This window comes from Camelina sativa, chromosome 13 (assembly GCF_000633955.1).
Source record: "Camelina sativa cultivar DH55 chromosome 13, Cs, whole genome shotgun sequence".
Classification (NCBI taxonomy): Eukaryota; Viridiplantae; Streptophyta; class Magnoliopsida; order Brassicales; family Brassicaceae; genus Camelina; species Camelina sativa.
Genome location: NC_025697.1, coordinates 23,792,233 through 23,810,986, shown reverse-complemented (window position 1 = coordinate 23,810,986; position 18,754 = coordinate 23,792,233). Strand labels below are relative to the sequence as shown.

The following is an 18,754-nucleotide window of genomic DNA, read 5'->3' as shown; positions in this document are numbered from 1 at the left end:
TTTGTTTCTAGTAATCTCACTTTTTTAACTAATTTATGTAACTATAGTTTAACAAAAATAGTTTAACGTTGTGTTACTATACTTATAACAAAAATGTAAATATAGTTCAATGGGTTAAATGTGACATGTGGAGAAACAATTAGAAAAGGTATCCGAATTTGGAAAGCATGCGTATTGGTTGAACAAATAAGTTTTATCTAGGAGAGATAAACAATTACAAGTTAAAACTACATTTTTACTTATACTACTTGCTACAACTCAATTACGTGGACTCTACACTTAACAACTACTAGTCCTTGCCTCTAGATACTAGTACTAGTTTTACAAGCAATGTTAAACAACTGAATCAACAACTCCAAATAGTCTTAAGTCTTAACTAAACATTAACTAACACAGCACACTTAGCATTGGGCCTAAATAATCCAGCAGCCCAATGGTATCCTTCAGAGAAAAGGATGGATACAAAGCCTAACTTCAGTTGACTTTGCTTGCTTCTTGTTGACTCTTCTCCTTCGACAATATTTTGACAGAGAAGCAAATAATTTCGTACTGATCTCAAGAGCGCATATATATATATACTAGGAGTTGCCCCGTGCTACGCACAGACTTATCTTCATATTTATTCTATTGGCAATTTTTTTAACAATTAGATTTTCATCTTTCTATATTTTGCTTTCTTAATTGGAGGTTTTTTTTCTTTTGATAAAAATGATATAAATTTTGGGGGAAGAGTATGTATCTTAAGTAATTAAACTACACCCTCATGTATAATGGAGTTTATTAATTATGTTTACTTTTTTGAATAACAAAATATTCAAATTAAAAGCTTAGACTGTAACCATTTTGCAATACACTTATGGCAAATTTTGTGATTACAAAATAGATGATTTATGTAATGTATTTTGTAAACATTGAAATGATATTTAACATTAAAATGGTCAATCAATATTTAAACAACTTCGAGAATAGTAACATGCTTGATGTAAACTGTATGGGCAAATGACCATCGTCTTTGTATTTTCTGTTGGGTCAAGACATAATTTGTCAACTAAAGATTATAGACTCATATAGTCATACTAATACATGTCACTTTCAAACTATGACAATAACTTGTTTGGCGTTGTTTCCGTTGTGTTCTTACAGAAATAGCCGAGAACTACCATCATTTTTGAGTTTTGAATTTATCTCATAAATAATCTTTTATTAAAGATGATGAAGTTTAGAGATATAAAATAAATATTATATTTCTTAATGTTGCACATTTTTCATCCTCAAATTCAGATAATGTGTGATTTATTTCCCTTTTAACTGTTGGTAACCCCTAAGTCCCTAACATCAAAAGCACATTTTTTGTCATGTCAACAAAAGACGGAAAATGATATGAATCCTTCAAACTTCAAAGCCTATTCAGTGGCTTTAAACCAAAAATAAAATAAAATAAAGATCACTTTTTGGTGATTTTATTCACTTCGACATTGTTTCGATATTGTTTAAGGCAAATACTCATCATTTTTATTTTGTTGTTACGTGAAGACATAAGCGAAAGTTGAAATTGAAGTCCCATATCACAAGTTAACTGAAATCAATTACAAATCACCTCATCTAACGTTGTTTCTTCTAATGTCTTCCTTCGATATATATATATATATATATATATATATATAATAGAGATCTGATCATCTATTTAAGCTTTAGGTCTCCCTATCCATAGTAATCTTAACAAATATCCAAGTTAGAATAATATATAAATAAAAGAATGTATAATTAAATTTTAAACTCAAAAAAGTCATTTTCTAACACAATTATATTGTTGTGTGATATATATCTTAGGCTAAGTTGCATTGTTTTAACTTTATCAATGTGTCGTAGTGTACATGCACGTAGGCTCATGGTGTCTCCATACCATAATTAAGCTTTAGAACTCGTTGAGATTAAACGGAAAATGTTATTACACCTTACTCAATATGGCAATAGAAAAAAAGCTTAAAGGAGAAAATAAGAATAACTAAATTTTTTATTTGATTGTTTGGTAATTTCCGTAAAGGTTTTCTCCTCCACCTAACCACCAGTCCAAGCTACTACTTTACATGTTTGCATAAACTTTAGTTCCTAGTCTGAGATCTTAAATCCTCCATTTTCATTTAAAAATGAATTGTGCAATGAGCAAATCATTTACATGACCTAAAGGAAAATGCTTCAGAGACATTAGAACTTTCCTCGAATCATAACAATAATTTGAGTATGAAGTATAATACAATCACATGAAATATACATATTAAGGAACCAGCCAGTCAACCACTATAGTAGCAGAATTTGGCTGTTTAAAATTAGGACAATATAGAATTTTAGTCGAAGAGAAATAAGAGATTGGAATATAAATTTATGTCTAAACATTGAATTTGATTTTTTGATATAAATGTAAGCTAATTTATTGGGATTTTAAAGGTGATATTTAGCTTTCCATGGTTTATTGAATTGACGATGAAGAACATCAAATCTTAAACAGTATTAACCATGCTCTAATTTTGAAATTGTCAAGCCATGCTCTAATTTTGAAATTGTCAAGAATGCATATGGCCCGTTGTTAGCATTATATTCAATCATAAGCCCATATACATTGGTCTTAAGTTTTAGAATACTAAAACGTTGAACCAATTAATATTTAATAGAAAGTAGGACGTTAAAAACAAAACACTTATGACCAACTTTCCATGGATTTACATGGGTTGCAATGACAACAACTGTTTCATCTTTTAGGGCTAAAATTTTGGTATGGGCATCGACCGCAAGTTCTCTCCAAAGAGATATGTATATGTTGTCACCACTACAACAAACACCATAAATGTTGCACAGTTACAAACTTACAAAGAGTAGAACGAATCTGAAAAAAAAAAAAAAAAACCAATACCTTTCTAAAATGCAAGTCAGTATCAAATTGAAAGTTGTCTTCGAATGGTAGTTTTGATCTTTGTTTTCAAATGTTCGAGATGAGGATATTTGGCCAACAACATCTGGTGAGTGGGTAAATCTAGATATAAATCATATACAGAAGAACACAGTGGAAGCTAAGAGACCAGAAATACGAACAGTGCAAAATAGGTTGTTACCTGGAAGCTCCTCACCCTTGTCTACCATATCAAGCAAGTCTGAAAAAGTAGAGAACCTAAAATAATCAAAACCAATAGAGCATTGTCATTTTTTAACAGTCTCCAAAGACGTTTTCTCCGTGAAAACAATTATTCACTTGTGGTTGGTGTGACGATAACGGTTGGAGGATGCAACAACATCAAAATCATTGATGTTGTACAACTGGCTTTTAACCAATTGATCTTGAAACTTAGGCACACGATTAGGAAGGACTGAAGCTTGTATAACACAATCCTGAAACAAAAGCAAAATGAATGTGTTAAAATGGAGGTAAATCAGGGGTCAAGAGGAACAATAGAGATAATATACATTTTCATCAGGAAGGAGGCATTTTCATCAGGAACAATAAGTAAGATATTGTTTCTTCGAAAGTCTCGAACTTCCCAAATATGTATGACCTGAACAACAATCCTATTGATACCAGTGTTGTGTGTTTTGTTGGAGGTTGAATCAAGGGTAGAGTAGGGCGCTATTGTTTTAGTTTTACTCATGGTGTGAGAGAGAAAGGTGAGTATCATCAAAGGTTGTTATTTAAAAAGAAAAATTAATGCAATGGTTGAGGGAGAGTAATCAGGGATTGGAATGAAATGTTAATGACCATGAAATCATACGTGTTTGGTATTATTTTCATTTCGTTATAATTGGGTGGTAAACGTAAAGATGAAAATGAAGGATATACTTCAATGGAATTCTTTAATTACCTTAAAGATTGTAATAAGTAATACAAATAACGCCATAGTAATGTTTCATATGATTGTAATTGGTAGTGCAGATCTAAACCCATTTTTAAAATTTTTAAATTTGATTCCAAACAATTTGAAAATGATTTTGGACAGGATTAATGTTACATACAGTTCGAAACTTCAAATAGGTATTCGGGATCTTGACACAGACATTAAACCGGAAATGATTTAGAATTTGGTGGTGGAGTAGGATAATTAAACCAAAGAAACCCAAGGATTAGGAGATTTTTGTGAAGGTACATCGGAGGTGGTAGCTGCTGGGAACGATGGTTGTAAGAAGGTGAGTACATGTGAATTCGACATTGTTTGGTTTGTATCCTCCTGATGGACATAAGGGCTGTCAATTATTTTTGTTGGGCCTGTAATTGGTCTTATTTTGTTAGACCCAATATGAAAACATAAAAACAATGGCTTTTAAGAATAAGAGAGGACATGTGTAAAGAATCAAAATCACAAAACCTTATAGCTTGAATAAATAATCCTTCCTTTATTAATGTTTAGAAAATCTTCTCAAAACTAAACACAAGCTCTGTTTTTCCTTATGATCATACATCCTTCTTATGATCTCTATTTATATGGTTCTAGTCTTCCTTTTCTAAAACCTACTAACTTCCTTTTTAGTTTAGGATTACAACTTTTCCTTTTCTAACTAGATTCCTAATTCCTTTAAAGATATCTATTCTAGAATATTCTAGAAGCTTAACCAACATTTACCCCCTTAAGCTTCAAGGTTTTCTTCATGAGATCTTGAACTCCGATCATCTCTCTCATTTCTGAAAACTTGTTCTTCGCCAAGGCTTTGGTAAGAATGTCTGCACGCTGCTCTTCTCCATGTACATGCTCCACTTCAAGTAGTCCATTCTCCACACACTCACGAATGAAATGGAAACGTTTGTGAATGTGTTTACTCCTTTTGTGAAAAACATGGTTCTTTGTAAGTTCTATGGCCGACTCATTGTCAATGCGGATCATAGTCTTCTCATACTTTTTCCCGGTGATCTCACTTAGCAAATATTGAATCCATATAGCTTGCTTCGCCGCTTCCGTTGCTGCAATGAACTCTGCTTCACATGAGGACAAAACAACTATTTCTTGTTTTTGTGAACACCAAGTTATAGGAGCTCCTCCGAGATAAAACACATGACCTGTGGTGCTTCTTCCGTCATCAGGATCCGTGTTGTGACTACTATCACTATAGCCTATAATGTGTGGTGCTCCTCTCTTGTATGAGACTCCATAGCTCATTGTTCCTCTCAAATACCTTAGGATCTGTTTCTGTACAATGCCATGTGATTTTCTTGGATTATGCATGTACCTGCTCAAAATCCCTACTGTGAAAGCAAGATCCGGTCGAGTATGTAACAAATATCTCAAGCATCCAATCTTTCTTCGATACTTGGTTACGTCAATCTCTGGTTCATCAAGTCCTTTTGACAATTGCAACCCGAACTCCATTGGTATTAGCGTCGAGTTACAAGAGTCTAAACCAGCTTCCTTAAGGATTCGACGAGCATAGGCTTCTTGCTTGATTTCTATTCCGTTGATTCCTTGACTAACTTAAATACCAAGATAGTAAGTAAGCTTACCAAGGTCACTCATGTCGAACTTAGTAGTCATTCCAGCCTTAAACTCCATGATGATCTCTAGTGTACTTCCTGTGACAAAAAGATCATCAACATACACGGCCACGATCAAAATCTTAGTTCTTTCTTCCTTGCGATACACAGAACTTTCTTTCTGGCACTTGTTAAACTTCATGGTCTTAAGTATTTTGCCAGTTTTGTGTTCCATGCGCGAGGAGCTTGACGTAGTCCATAAAGAGCTTTCTTGAGTTTGAAAACCTTGTGTTCTTCTCCCTTCTTTTCAAACCCTTCAGGTTGTGAAACATAAACATCCTCTGTTAGTTCACCATGTAAGAAAGCGGTCTTAACGTCGAGATGATGAATTTCCCATCCATGTGAAACTGCTAATCCAATCAACATTCTAATTGTTTCCAGCCTTGCAACCGGTGCAAAAACCTCATCAAAGTCAATCCCTTCTCTTTGTGCATATCCTTTAGCAACGAGTCTAGCTTTGAACTTGTTGATTGTTCCATCAGCATTCCTTTTGATCTTAAAAACCCACTTAAGACCAATTACTTTAACACCAAATGGTTTCTCACCTAGATCCCATGTATTGTTTTTGTTAATCGAGTCGATCTCTTCTTGACAAGCCTTTGTCCATTCGACTGATTCTTTTGCTTCATGATAACTTATAGGTTCATCATTTAGCGACAGGAGGAGCATTTCACATTCTAGATCAGCTAGAAAAACGTAGTCGGCAAGATAACTAGGAGGGTTGTGTTGTCGACTGGATCTTCTAACCGGGNTAAGAAAGCGGTCTTAACGTCGAGATGATGAATTTCCCATCCATGTGAAACTGCTAATCCAATCAACATTCTAATTGTTTCCNTTCTTCTGCAGTTTCTTGATCCTCTGTGGGTTGAGAACTGTTGTCGGTGAATGGTCCTTGTCCACTGTCTATAGTTTTTCCCCATGTCATTTGAAACATCCCTGGTTGATCTCCTTCGTTGTCTGCTCCCTTCCAAGTCCAAGATTCTTTCTCATTAAAAACCACATCACGACTTACCACCACTCTTCTCGTTGTTGGATTGTAAAGTCGATATGCCTTAGTTCCTGGTTCTATGCCGAGATGGACAAATGTTTGTGATCGATCATCAAGCTTATTTAGATGTTCAACTTCTACCTTTGCATGAGCTATGCAACCAAAGATCCTAAGATGCTCGATACTCGACTTTCTTTCTCTAAGGCATTCATATGGTGTTTGATTCTTTAGAGCTCGAGTAGGAACTCTATTGATCAAATGTGTTGAATTTCTTACAGCTTCTCCCCAGAGATAATTTGGAACATTCATTGCCTTAAGAATGCTCCGAGTCATCTCCATCAATGTCCGGTTTCTTCTCTCAACTACTCCGTTTTGTTGGGGAGTGTAGGGTGATGTAAGATGCCTTCTTATTCCGTTTGCATTACAAAAATCTTGGAAGTCTTTTGATGTAAACTCTCCACCTCTCTCTGTGCGTAGAATTACAATCTTCTTGTCACATTCCCTCTCGACAAGTGCTTTAAACGATTGGAACTTCTCAAAGGCTTGACTCTTCTCCCTGAGCAAGATTGTCCACATATATCTGGTGTAATCATCCATTATTACAAAGATATACTGATTTCTAGCAAATGTGGCTGGTAATATAGGTCCACATAGATCAGCGTGTAACAACTCCAATGCTCGAGTAGACCTATATTGAGTTGCATTCGGAAAAACATGTCTCGTCTGCTTTCCTACCAAACAGGATTCACACAACTCTTTCTTACTTGTGATTTTAGGCATGCCTCGAACCATCTCTTGTGTGGACGTAGAGTTTATCGTTGTGAAACTGATATGACCAAGTCTCGCATGCCACTTCCATGAATCATCTTCAATCCTCGAGTGTAAACAAGTTGGTTTGCCTACCTTTAGGCTGATCTTGTACAGTCTATTAGGAGAACGAGTTACTTTGACTAACAAGCATCCATTAGGATCACGTAAAGTGAGATAATCCGCCCTCATTCTCACATCGCAGCCGTATTCTATAGCCTGTCCTAAGCTAAGAATATTGCTCTTCAACACCGGAATGTAGTAGATGTCTGTTAAAAGTCTATGTTCTTCGTTTTTTCCTTCAAAGAGGATCGATCCTTTTCCTCCAATGCTGACACAAGATCCATCACCAAATTTTACGGTTCCTTTGATGTTCTCGTTTAACTCAGAAAAAATATCCTTTCTCTCCTGTCATATGGTTGCTAACACCATTATCCAAATACCAGATTCCATCTTCTCTCTTGTTTACTTCGTACTTCTTTGGAATCACCTTCTCCTCATTTAAGTACACGATTCCATGCATATATAAGGTTGTATCTGCTTCCTCTGTCTCGTTTTTGTTGAGTTCTTGTTCCTTTACGAACTTCACTGGACAAACAGAGGCAAAGTGTCCTGGTTTCTCGCATCGGAAGCATATAATTTGAGATCTGTCCTTGTGATCTCTATCTTGAGAATTTCCTCTTCCTCGTCCTCTGCCTCTGTTTCCTCGACCACGTCCTCTGCCTCTGCCGCGTCCTCTACCTCTACCGCTGTCTCCGTCCATATTTGAGAACAAGAGGTTTTGTAGAGTTTCTTGTGCTGCTTGCCCGTTTATGCGAGCCTCAAAAGCTTTAAATCTCCCAATGATGTCTTCAAAACTAGTTTTGTTTAGATCTAAGACTTGTTCAAGAGAAGCAATGAGATGTATGAATTTATTGGTGGGCAGGCTATTTAGAAACTTCTTCACCAACTTTGGTGCATCAAGAGGTTGACCTAGAGAGGCTGATGTCGAGGCTAACTCTGATAACTTACCTGAGAAGGTATCGATAGTATCTGAGTCTTTCATCTTCAGATTCTCGAATTCAGACATTAAGGTTTGAAGACGAGCTTCTTTGACGCGTTCTACTCCTTGATTTATCGATTTGATAGCTTCCCAAATATCTCTTGGTGAGTCTTGTTCACCAATTTGCAGAGTCAGGTTATCTGGTATAGATTGGTATAACAAAGCTGTTGCAACGTCGTTCTTCTCTTCATTGTCCGTTCCAGGCTCGATTGCAATCCAAGCTTTGTGAACTCTTAACGTCGCCTTCATCTTCAATGTCCAGACGGTGTAATTTGTTGAGTTCAACATCGGACACTGAACTGCGGAGGTTGATGTCGGCGTCTTCTCAAATGGTTTCGTCTCAGCCATGATTCGTATGAGCTCTCCTTACTCCAGGATTCGCTCTGATACCAAATAAAGAATCAAAAGCACAAAACCTTATAGCTTGAATAAAGAATCCTTCCTTTATTAATGTTTAGAAAATCTTCTCAAAACTAAACACAAGCTCTGTTTTTCCTTATGATCATACATCCTTCTTATGATCTCTATTTCTATGGTTCTAGTCTTCCTTTTCTAAAACCTACTAACTTCCTTTTTAGTTTAGGATTACAACTTTTCCTTTTCTAACTAGATTCCTAATTCCTTTAAGGATATCTATTCTAGAACATTCTAGAAGCTTAACCAACAATGTGTCAGTTATATAATAAGCCAGATATCATGTTCTAAGCAGAAGTTGAGAAAAACCTTCTCTTATTATATAAGATATATATGATCCTTTTAAAATGACCACATGTTGATTTGGGTTTATATGTTTGTCTTAGATTTACAGTCCACATAATGAACACTTGAGTTGGAGCTGTAGGTTCATATTTTAACCCAAACATATAAGTGGGGTGATAAGAGAGACCACCTTATAGAAGAGAGCGGTAATTAAGCAAGCAAGTCAAATTAAATTTGAAGGGTCTCGCCCCTGAGGGTCTCGTACTCTTCTCATGTGCAAGTAAAGTGTGCTTGGTTCACTTTTCCCATATATCAGAAGATTACTAATTTAAAACCCCAGCACCACGGATTTGAGGCCCATTGTCGGAGAGAGCAAGGCTTAAAAATAGCCTGGGACCAATCTTGAAACGACATCGTACCATCCGGTTATTATTTCTGAAAGGCCATTCTTTGTCTTTGGTCATCTTCACATGCATTACTCTAACGTTATAATTAATCTCCAGCATCCGATTAAAGGTGCTCTCACTTTTTCGATTAGATTCTTATTACTAAGTCATTACAGGTTGCCACTTTTTCTTATGTCTTTCTATGCTGTGCTGACACACGACTTAGTTAGGGTACTAAAACTTCTGTAAAGAAGGATAATACTTTGATATTGATTTTTCAAATAATCTAGATTATTTGATATGCTTCAATTCTTTAATATTGTATAAATTCTTATAAGGTTTTTCTTGAAAATCTAGATAATTAAAACTGGAAATTTGTTCGAATCATCATCTAAGTGAAAGTAGCTTGACTGGTTTAGAAATTTTTTTTACTACATATATATTATTGTTTTAATTACGCCCAACATTATGATTAAGGCTGCTATAATGTTGCTTATCCGTCTGGTAAAACAACTCATCCAATGCCCCTTTTTGGGCTATTAAACAAAATTTAACGTTGGTTAGATTTGCTTTTGGCCTAACCTTATTTTAAGAAAAAAACAATCATACACAAAAAAAAACTACAAGTGAAAGAAAACTTCATGTGTTCTCTCGTCCTTGAAATTTATAAAGCAGTCAGCAAAATTGTCCTATCAAGTTGCTTCATGATTAATTATCCTTTTTAGAAATTAAAGTTTTGGATGATATATATATATTTTTTGATGTATAGGTGAAACATCAAGATAAAGTCTATTGACCCGACTAGTTATGGTAGTCATGAGGCTGAACTACCCATTCCTAAAGTTGATTAGATTTCAACGAAGAAATAATTTCAAAAGTACAAGTACAACTGCGATATTTAGCTGTTCATTTTAGTAGAACTTTTGTGATTTTTGGATTTCGAAAATTTATCACTTGCAAAAGTTATTTACATGCGTTGGCTTTTAATTAGTTTTTTTTTTAAATTAGTTTTGAAAAGACCATATATTGCAGGTCCCAAATTATTGGTTACCACAAAGTATTCTATCAATTGTATAAAATCTAAAACCAAATTGTAAATATTATACAATTTAGTGGCATTAAAACTGTTTAGATGATTTAAAAAGTCCATGTATCAGGGGGGAAATAGCTCACAGTGTCACTAACTTACCATCCTCAGTGGGAGCAAGTTTATGTCCATATCTATTTTGTCGGTCGATAAGTTCCAACGGCATAAAACAATGCCACCATTTGTAGCAATTTCTGAATCCATTTTATAATAGTATTATAGACGTTTGTGCGCGTGCGCATTATCGCATGCGATTGATTGGTAAGTGGTAACTGTGTCTGTGTTTTTGTGTATGTATGCACAAAATATATGGTCCCTGACTGATTAAAGTTGCTTGTAGAGAACTCAATGGAACTAACTGAGGGCATGGTCAAGATCTATTCGATTAAATCTGTAGTTTATTTACTTATATATGGTTTTAGACTATTGCGATGCCATCGATGAATCAGACAATGTGAGCTAATTTATTTCCGTTGGTCCATACATAAAGATAAAGTGCTCGGCTTTAACAACAAACCCCACATACAATTTTGCTTAACTGAAACTTTACATACGAGTCCTAATTTTCATTTATTCTCTGTTTGATTTGGATTCAAAGAAATAGTCTTAAAGTTCTATTTGTGTGTTTAATACTTTAATATAGCTCTTTTAAGTCGTACTATTTGATCATATTGTTTTTGTGCGATCCAAATTTGAGATGAGTTAGCTAGAGACGACTCACAGAGTGTGGCGTGTGACGTTACGAGCAATTGCGACCGTGTTCGTGGTGGTGATCAACAGATGCAAAAGTCACACAACAAAAAACATTTAAAACATCGTTTCTGGCTTGGATTTTCTCTATATAAAAATAAACGCTCAATTAATGTTTTGGTGATTTCGGAATATTGTTTAAAACAACACAAACTCTAATAAGAGGAGGAGAATGACAAGACATACAACGTCGTCGTTAAGACTTAAGAGATTAATGACTTGGTCAAAAGAAAAGTTTTAATCGCATTGTGGTTGGTGTAATCTCTCGAATGTTACGTGTTGTCCATATACGTCGCCTCCTTTGCCCGCGCCCACTTCCTTCTTTTCACCTTTCTTTTTTTAAATATAATTTATCCATTTCAACCTTCTATTCTCTTGATAGTTACAATATGACCCCAAATCTTTTTACTTTCATCCACTCAACCCCTACACACGGCTTTGGCATTGGCTTCAGGCCTTCAGCAGTGCCTATCATCATCTCGGTCGGAGACAAGAATCCTCGTCACTGCCATGTCTCAAATTCAGAGCTTTGAGAAGAAAGAGAGAAAGAGAGATCAATTATTATTTAACGGTGGTGAGGCTAATGATGAAGGCTGTTGAAAAAATCTCTGCAAAATACTTTTCTTCTTTGTAAAGCTTCTCTCTTTCTCTCTCTCTCTCTCTCTCTCTCTCTCTCCTCTGCTCCTGTAGAAAGGAATAGAGAAGATTATGGGCCCAATTTGAAAGTGTATTTTTTTCCAACTGTGCTCTTCTTTCTTTTTCTCTCATTTGGAGCCAAGGCCACGACGTTGTGGTGGTTGTCAAATTGGCATAAAGCTTCCACCTTTTTCACTTTTTTCTCTCAATTGAGAATCCTCCATGAAACCTAATGGTTCTGTCGGTCATTGATAGATAAGAAGACACTTTTAATTTAAATTTTTAATATTTGTCTTTCCCCTCTTTGCTCCTCCTCTCCTTGTTTGTCAAAAGATGCCCACCAACAACAACAAAAACAGAGAATAGAAAGAAAAAAAATCTCATTCTTTTTCTCCTTTTTTTTTTTCTATTTGAATGTTGAACAGTTGAACCAATTCTGTGATTCCTCCTTTTCTCTATTTTTTCTTCTGTTGGGTTGGTTGTTCTTGTTCATCAACCGGGGAAATTGAAAGCTGTAGTTTTTTCTGGATCGTGTGATCATCAAATGCTTTTTCCCCTTTCTTGATCTGATGGTATGATTACGAAAGCTTGGTTCTTTTTTCGACAAAACCTGGAAAAGTTGTCAGACAGAACAATGTGGTTGGAGATTGGATCATCAAGATACGCTAAGCTTTGTCCTCTGTTTCGAGTTTATATTTTTAAAAAGGCTTGACAAATTGATTTCTCTGAAGCTATCATTTGCTTAATCTTCTTCTCTCTCGCCTTGGCTTCAAAGAAATCCCCAATTTTTTTTTTCTTCTTCTTCTGCCCCGTTTTGTCCGGCGATCAAAAGGCTGCTGGTTCAGGAGAAAACTTAAAAATCTTGCCATCAAAAGAAACAGTTTTGGGAACTTGTAGTTTGACGACAAGTACTTACTGCTGCTACAACTTGCAACACTTTTTTATTTATTTTTATAATAGAGATGGCTTTGCTCAAACGTAATCAGCAAACCAGATGAAAAATCCAGCTACGATCGCTGTTGCCCTTCAATGAAGTTTGGAATTTTTAAGGAGTTGAGAAGAATCTAAAGGTACTTTCTTGTACTTTCCCCTGCTGTCTTTTTCCAAAAGGGAAAGGTATCTGTATATTAAGAAGCTTTCTCTTCTTCTTACTCTCCTTAAATTTTTGCCTAATTAGTTGAACAAGTAGTAAGCAAATTAGTAGATTGTAAAAGGAGTTTGCTTTGGATTGGGGAACTGGTAGAGGATCCTTTACTTCTTAGTTCTCATCTTTAATTTGTTTCTTAAGAATTCCATTGCAGTGTTTAGAAAGGTTAAGTAAGTCTAATTGTGGAAATTTTTCTAAACCTTGTTTCTTGTTGTTTGTTTCTCAAGGATCTGAGATTGTTTAAGTATTACTACTTATCCATAGGTAGAATTTTACCGGACTAGTAATTTCTATCTCTGAAACTCAATATCGTACAGTTGTCTCTCATAGTTTTTGTTTGGGTGCTTAATAGTTTTCTTTGTTCTTCTTCAGCATTTCTTAAGACACATCTTGTTAGAGAAAGATTAGGAAGTCATGGCGAAGAAAACACAACGTCGTGCAGCTGCTCGACAGGAGAGGGATCAGTTAGGGTGCATGTGGGGATTTATGAATATGTTTAACTTCCGCCATGGACCACTGGCCCACAAGCTGCTTCTCGACCAAAAACATGGTAACAACCCTCATCTCTCTCTCTGGTATATTTGGTTTCGCATTACTTCTTTTGGTTAATAGTTATGTTGATTGTTCCAGCTGCTGGAAGTCCTAGGAACAATGAGCTTGACAGATCCAAAAGCCGCCAAAAGGATGCTCAAGAAACCAATGTAAAAGCTTTTAAACTTACCATGGAAACATCCTTAACTATCTTTTTTTTGGCTTAAGGGTTCTCCTGTGGATTAATTTAGTTGTTCCTTGTTAAAAGGCTGGTGAAGAACGCAATATCACGATAACCATTATAAAGCCAAGTGTGAAGAAACTCATAGCAGAAGAGTTATCCATTGACAAGGAAATCAAGAAGCAGATGGAGAATGCTGAAGCAGGACAGTTGTCAGACTCTGAACTCGAAGGAAGAAGAAGGAAAAACCAGAGGAGAAAAAACAAGACCCGCAAGCAAAGCTGCGATAATTTTAGCCATCTAATTGACAGTGAAGAGCCTCAAGTTCAACGCAGAAACCATAGGTCCGCAAGTAGTGTTGACATTGATAACATGATTGAAGAGTTCTATTCCGAGATTCATCGCAGAAGTACAAGCCGTGCAAAGAAAGACGAAGACTATAAAGAAAAACTGAGGGAGTTGGTCAAGTTTTTAATCAGTCAGAAGCTTTTACATGGTAACCGTCCCAGAGGAAATAGTGAAATCCTTACATCTAAGGATTTAATGGAAGTGTTTCAGATTCTGGGATCGGATGAGGAATTGTTTCTCAAACTCTTGCAAGATCCTGAGATACTTGTGCCTAGGGAGAAAGGATCAGAGAGCTTGGGCTTGTTGCAGTCAGAACAATCTTCTCTTGCTGAAAAGAAATGGTCTAGCTTTTTCAGGAAGAAGGATACACCACAAGAAGAATGTGAAGCTTCAGACCGTATTTTCATTTTGAAGCCAAGATCAGCAAGCTTTTCAAGTCCAGACACAGGAAATAGCCGTGGTTCATCACCTGATTCTCATCTGATGAGAAACAAATTGCAGAACGAGAGAAACAGTTCACATTTCTTTCTTTCTGAGATCAAAAGGAAGCTGAAACATGCAATCAAAAAGGAGCAGCCTGGCGGGGGATTTGGGGAAGGGTTTCCGAAAACGAAAGATCATTTCTTTCTAGAGAGGATGGCAAAGCCTTCAACGTCTCAGAAGAAATCTCATAATGAAGATGATAAAAAGAAAAGGGTATCTAACATTTACACAGAGGCCAAGAAACATCTGTCTGAGATGTTAAACGATGGAGATCTTGATTCGAAGTCAACGAGCAGACAGGTTCAAAGAAGCCTAGGGAGAATACTCTCCTTTCCTGAGTACTTGTCTCCTCTTAACAGCCCCGGAAGAAGATTGGGAAAGAGCTCAGCTACTCACAAGAAGTCTGCTTCAGCAGATTTCATAAATCTTGTGAATATCAAGAAAGAAACTCATGCAAGCCAACCAGAGGATAATGCTGATATTCAGGCCTGCAATCTAATCAAAGAATCTGAAGATTCTATCCAACCAACCGCAAGTGAAGCTCCTAATAAAATTGTTGACATGGAGGATGAAACTGCTAACGAAGATAAAATCTCTTCTGCAGGTAATAATATTTCGGTCTCATAGTAAGGCTCACTGTTTTTGAAAAACAATAGTTAATTTTATAACTGGCCTATCTTCCAGGTTCTGCAGATAACGTAATGATTCTAAATGAGGTAGATGTAGTTCCAGACGAAACAAGTTCTACTCTGGTTGGTGAGGTTTCCAAAGTTGAAGCTCATGATGAACAGAGAGATGGTATAATCTCAAAACAGGCAAGTCATTTTGATCCAGCACTATAATAATATCTTTTTGTATGGACTTTGAAATGGTGGAAGACTTAAATAGGTTTTGCTGCTTCGTTTTTTCTACAGACCTCTCATGAAGAGAGCCAACAACCACCACTGTCTTCCTCTGTGGCCTCACCGTCTCACTGTTTAGATAAAACTGAGGAATGCAAATCAGCTAATACTGATTCTCCGGAGTGGTCAAGCCCAATATCAGTTCTTGAGCCACTCTTCGTTGAAGATGATATAAGCCCAGCAAAAATGAGATCTCAGTCGGGTATGTGAAAAAAGGATCCCAGCATCTACTACTAGACTTGTATTGTAGTACTTAGTTCTTTATTAATGGCTCATATTTATAACTCAGGTGAAGCAGAGGTCCAACCTTGGTGTATCCACTTCGATGAAAAAGATCCTACAAATATAAACCGAGAGAATTCTGTCACAAGTGACAAAGAATTGGTGTTTGAGTATGTAAAAGCTGTCTTGGACGCAGTAGAATCAGACTTCAAAGAGCTCTATCTGAAGGCCCAATTCTCTGACCAGCTTCTTGAACCGGCACTTATCAGCAATATACCATTCTGTCCAAATCAGCTTTGTCCTGACCATGAGCTCCTTTTTGACTGCATCAATGAAGCTCTCATGGAGTTATGCTGTTGTCCACCATGGGCTTCGTTTGTTTCACCTAGAACCCGAGTCTTCTCTACCGTCAAAAGCATCATTCATGAAGTGCAAGAAGCGGTTTACTGGCATCTCATCCCATTGCCACTCCCTCACGCCTTGGATCAGATAGTTAGGAAAGATATGGCTAGAGCTGGAAACTGGTTAGACATCAGATGTGACATTGACTGCATTGGCTTTGAAACTAGTGAACTGATTCTCGACGAGTTACTCGAAGAGCTCACTCTCAACTCTCTCAACAACACTGAGCACTCTCTGGTTCCACCTGAGTTGGAAATCGATGAGAGCATCCTTATTCTATAAAGGTCGTGGAAACTGAAACTCTCTTCTTAAAGACAAAGCCATTGTTGAGACAGCTGCAAGCTCTGAACATAGCCTCTCACAGTCGCCATTGCTAATTTCCTAGCACAGAACCATGTGGATACTTTGTATTACTCAGACAATAACCTCACAGAGCTCCTGTCTGATCAGAAACTGCTGAAAGGGAGAGGGAGGAAATAAGATCCTTTCAAGACCAGACCAGAAACTGTTAGTGGTGGGGTCATCATAGAGAATCACTTTCAAAGACAGTCTTCTTTTAGGATATTTTTATAGGAAAAGATTTTTATTTATTTTAGAGAGTGTTTGTGTTTGTGTGTGAAGAACATCGAGAAAGATGTGATAGTGTTTGTTTTAAGTCGGTTTCATTGATTATTATTTGTGTGTAATATTTTCAGAATCTGACATATAATGTATTATGTGGATTAGGAGACCTAGTGATAATTTTAATCTAAGATTGGTGGGTGTTGATAACAGAAGACGATAAATATCAATGGAGTTTTTAGTACGTAAGAGGAAAGAAACAGTCACAAATCTGTAGAGAGTTTGACTCAATGGAGAAATGAAACTATTGGATCATATTCATATATATAAAGTTTTGGATAATGATTGTAGTTGTTGCACTTTATGTCCTACTTAGTGAATAACATTTTTTTTGATAGGATATGGTTATGTGGACACAATAGATAGTACACCTGATAAAGATGGATTCCAAAACAATTAACAAAACTGAAGGAGTTATATATATACACAACCTAATAAGTAATAAAATGTATAGTTTTATAAGAATTTATAAATCTTTAATATTAATATATTTATTTCAATAGTTATGAAACTAATTTCATTTTGTTGGTAATAAGAAAATATATAAAACTATATAATAACATAACTGGATCATATAATGCAACAATCAACATTGTCACTTTTTTCTTTTCTTTGGACATCAATCAACATTTTCACTTACTCATATGTTCTTGTTTTAGAATATTATCCTTTGGTTAAGTTATCTTGTGATACGAGATTTATCTTTGGAATGGTTATATCATTTAGTGAGTTAGTTTTTGGATTAACATAATGAGTTAACCAATGAAAATAAATTTATTCAACCTTAAATTATGGTTGTTATTCCTCTTGTTTCACAATAAGTGTCATTTTGACATAACTCACACAAATAAAAAAACTATGTAATTTTTATTTTAATTCTTTATAAATACACTAAAAACATTTATCTTTCTAATTAATAAGCTCAAATATTTGGGATAAAAAAGAAATTTAATTTTAAAGACTATTAAAAATACAAAATGACACTATTTTTATGACAAAAAGTGTCAAATTGACACTTTATGTGAAACAAAGAGAGTATTACTTTCACGTTCTTTAATTTGAATAGGGGTGATCATTTCGGTTTAAGTTCGGGTTTGGTTAGGGTTTGGTTTGGTTCAGTTTATTCAGTTTTGGTAAAACTCTAACCAAACTCAACAGAAATAGTTTGGTTTGGTTTGTGTTCGAGTCGGTTTATGTTTGGTTCGGTTCGGTTTGGTTTGGTTTTAGCTTGGTTCGGTTTTAATTCGGTTTAAAAATCAAATAATGTAACAAAATAAAATTGATTATGGTTTTATAATAGTTACANCATCGAGAAAGATGTGATAGTGTTTGTTTTAAGTCGGTTTCATTGATTATTATTTGTGTGTAATATTTTCAGAATCTGACATATAATGTATTATGTGGATTAGGAGACCTAGTGATAATTTTAATCTAAGATTGGTGGGTGTTGATAACAGAAGACGATAAATATCAATGGAGTTTTTAGTACGTAAGAGGAAAGAAACAGTCACAAATCTGTAGAGAGTTTGACTCAATGGAGAAATGAAACTATTGGATCATATTCATATATATAAAGTTTTGGATAATGATTGTAGTTGTTGCACTTTATGTCCTACTTAGTGAATAACATTTTTTTTGATAGGATATGGTTATGTGGACACAATAGATAGTACACCTGATAAAGATGGATTCCAAAACAATTAACAAAACTGAAGGAGTTATATATATACACAACCTAATAAGTAATAAAATGTATAGTTTTATAAGAATTTATAAATCTTTAATATTAATATATTTATTTCAATAGTTATGAAACTAATTTCATTTTGTTGGTAATAAGAAAATATATAAAACTATATAATAACATAACTGGATCATATAATGCAACAATCAACATTGTCACTTTTTTCTTTTCTTTGGACATCAATCAACATTTTCACTTACTCATATGTTCTTGTTTTAGAATACTATCCTTTGGTTAAGTTATCTTGTGATACGAGATTTATCTTTGGAATG

At 35.4% G+C, this 18,754-nt stretch overlaps 1 protein-coding gene across 2 annotated transcripts; it reads left to right on the top strand.

Annotated features, from left to right (window-relative positions):
* On the top strand, positions 11,497-16,869 carry LOC104737733. 2 transcript variants are annotated; one of them, XM_010457986.2, is made up of 7 exons: positions 11,497-12,971; positions 13,421-13,598; positions 13,679-13,749; positions 13,848-15,195; positions 15,285-15,406; positions 15,506-15,695; positions 15,783-16,869. In XM_010457986.2, exons 2-7 carry the CDS (start codon positions 13,463-13,465, stop codon positions 16,397-16,399), a joined length of 2,484 nt encoding a protein of 827 aa, XP_010456288.1. In that variant the 5' UTR covers positions 11,497-12,971; positions 13,421-13,462; the 3' UTR covers positions 16,400-16,869. The 2 variants fall into 2 exon arrangements, with proteins under 2 accessions (XP_010456288.1, XP_010456287.1); XM_010457985.2 differs by having other exon boundaries at positions 11,502-12,971; positions 15,276-15,406.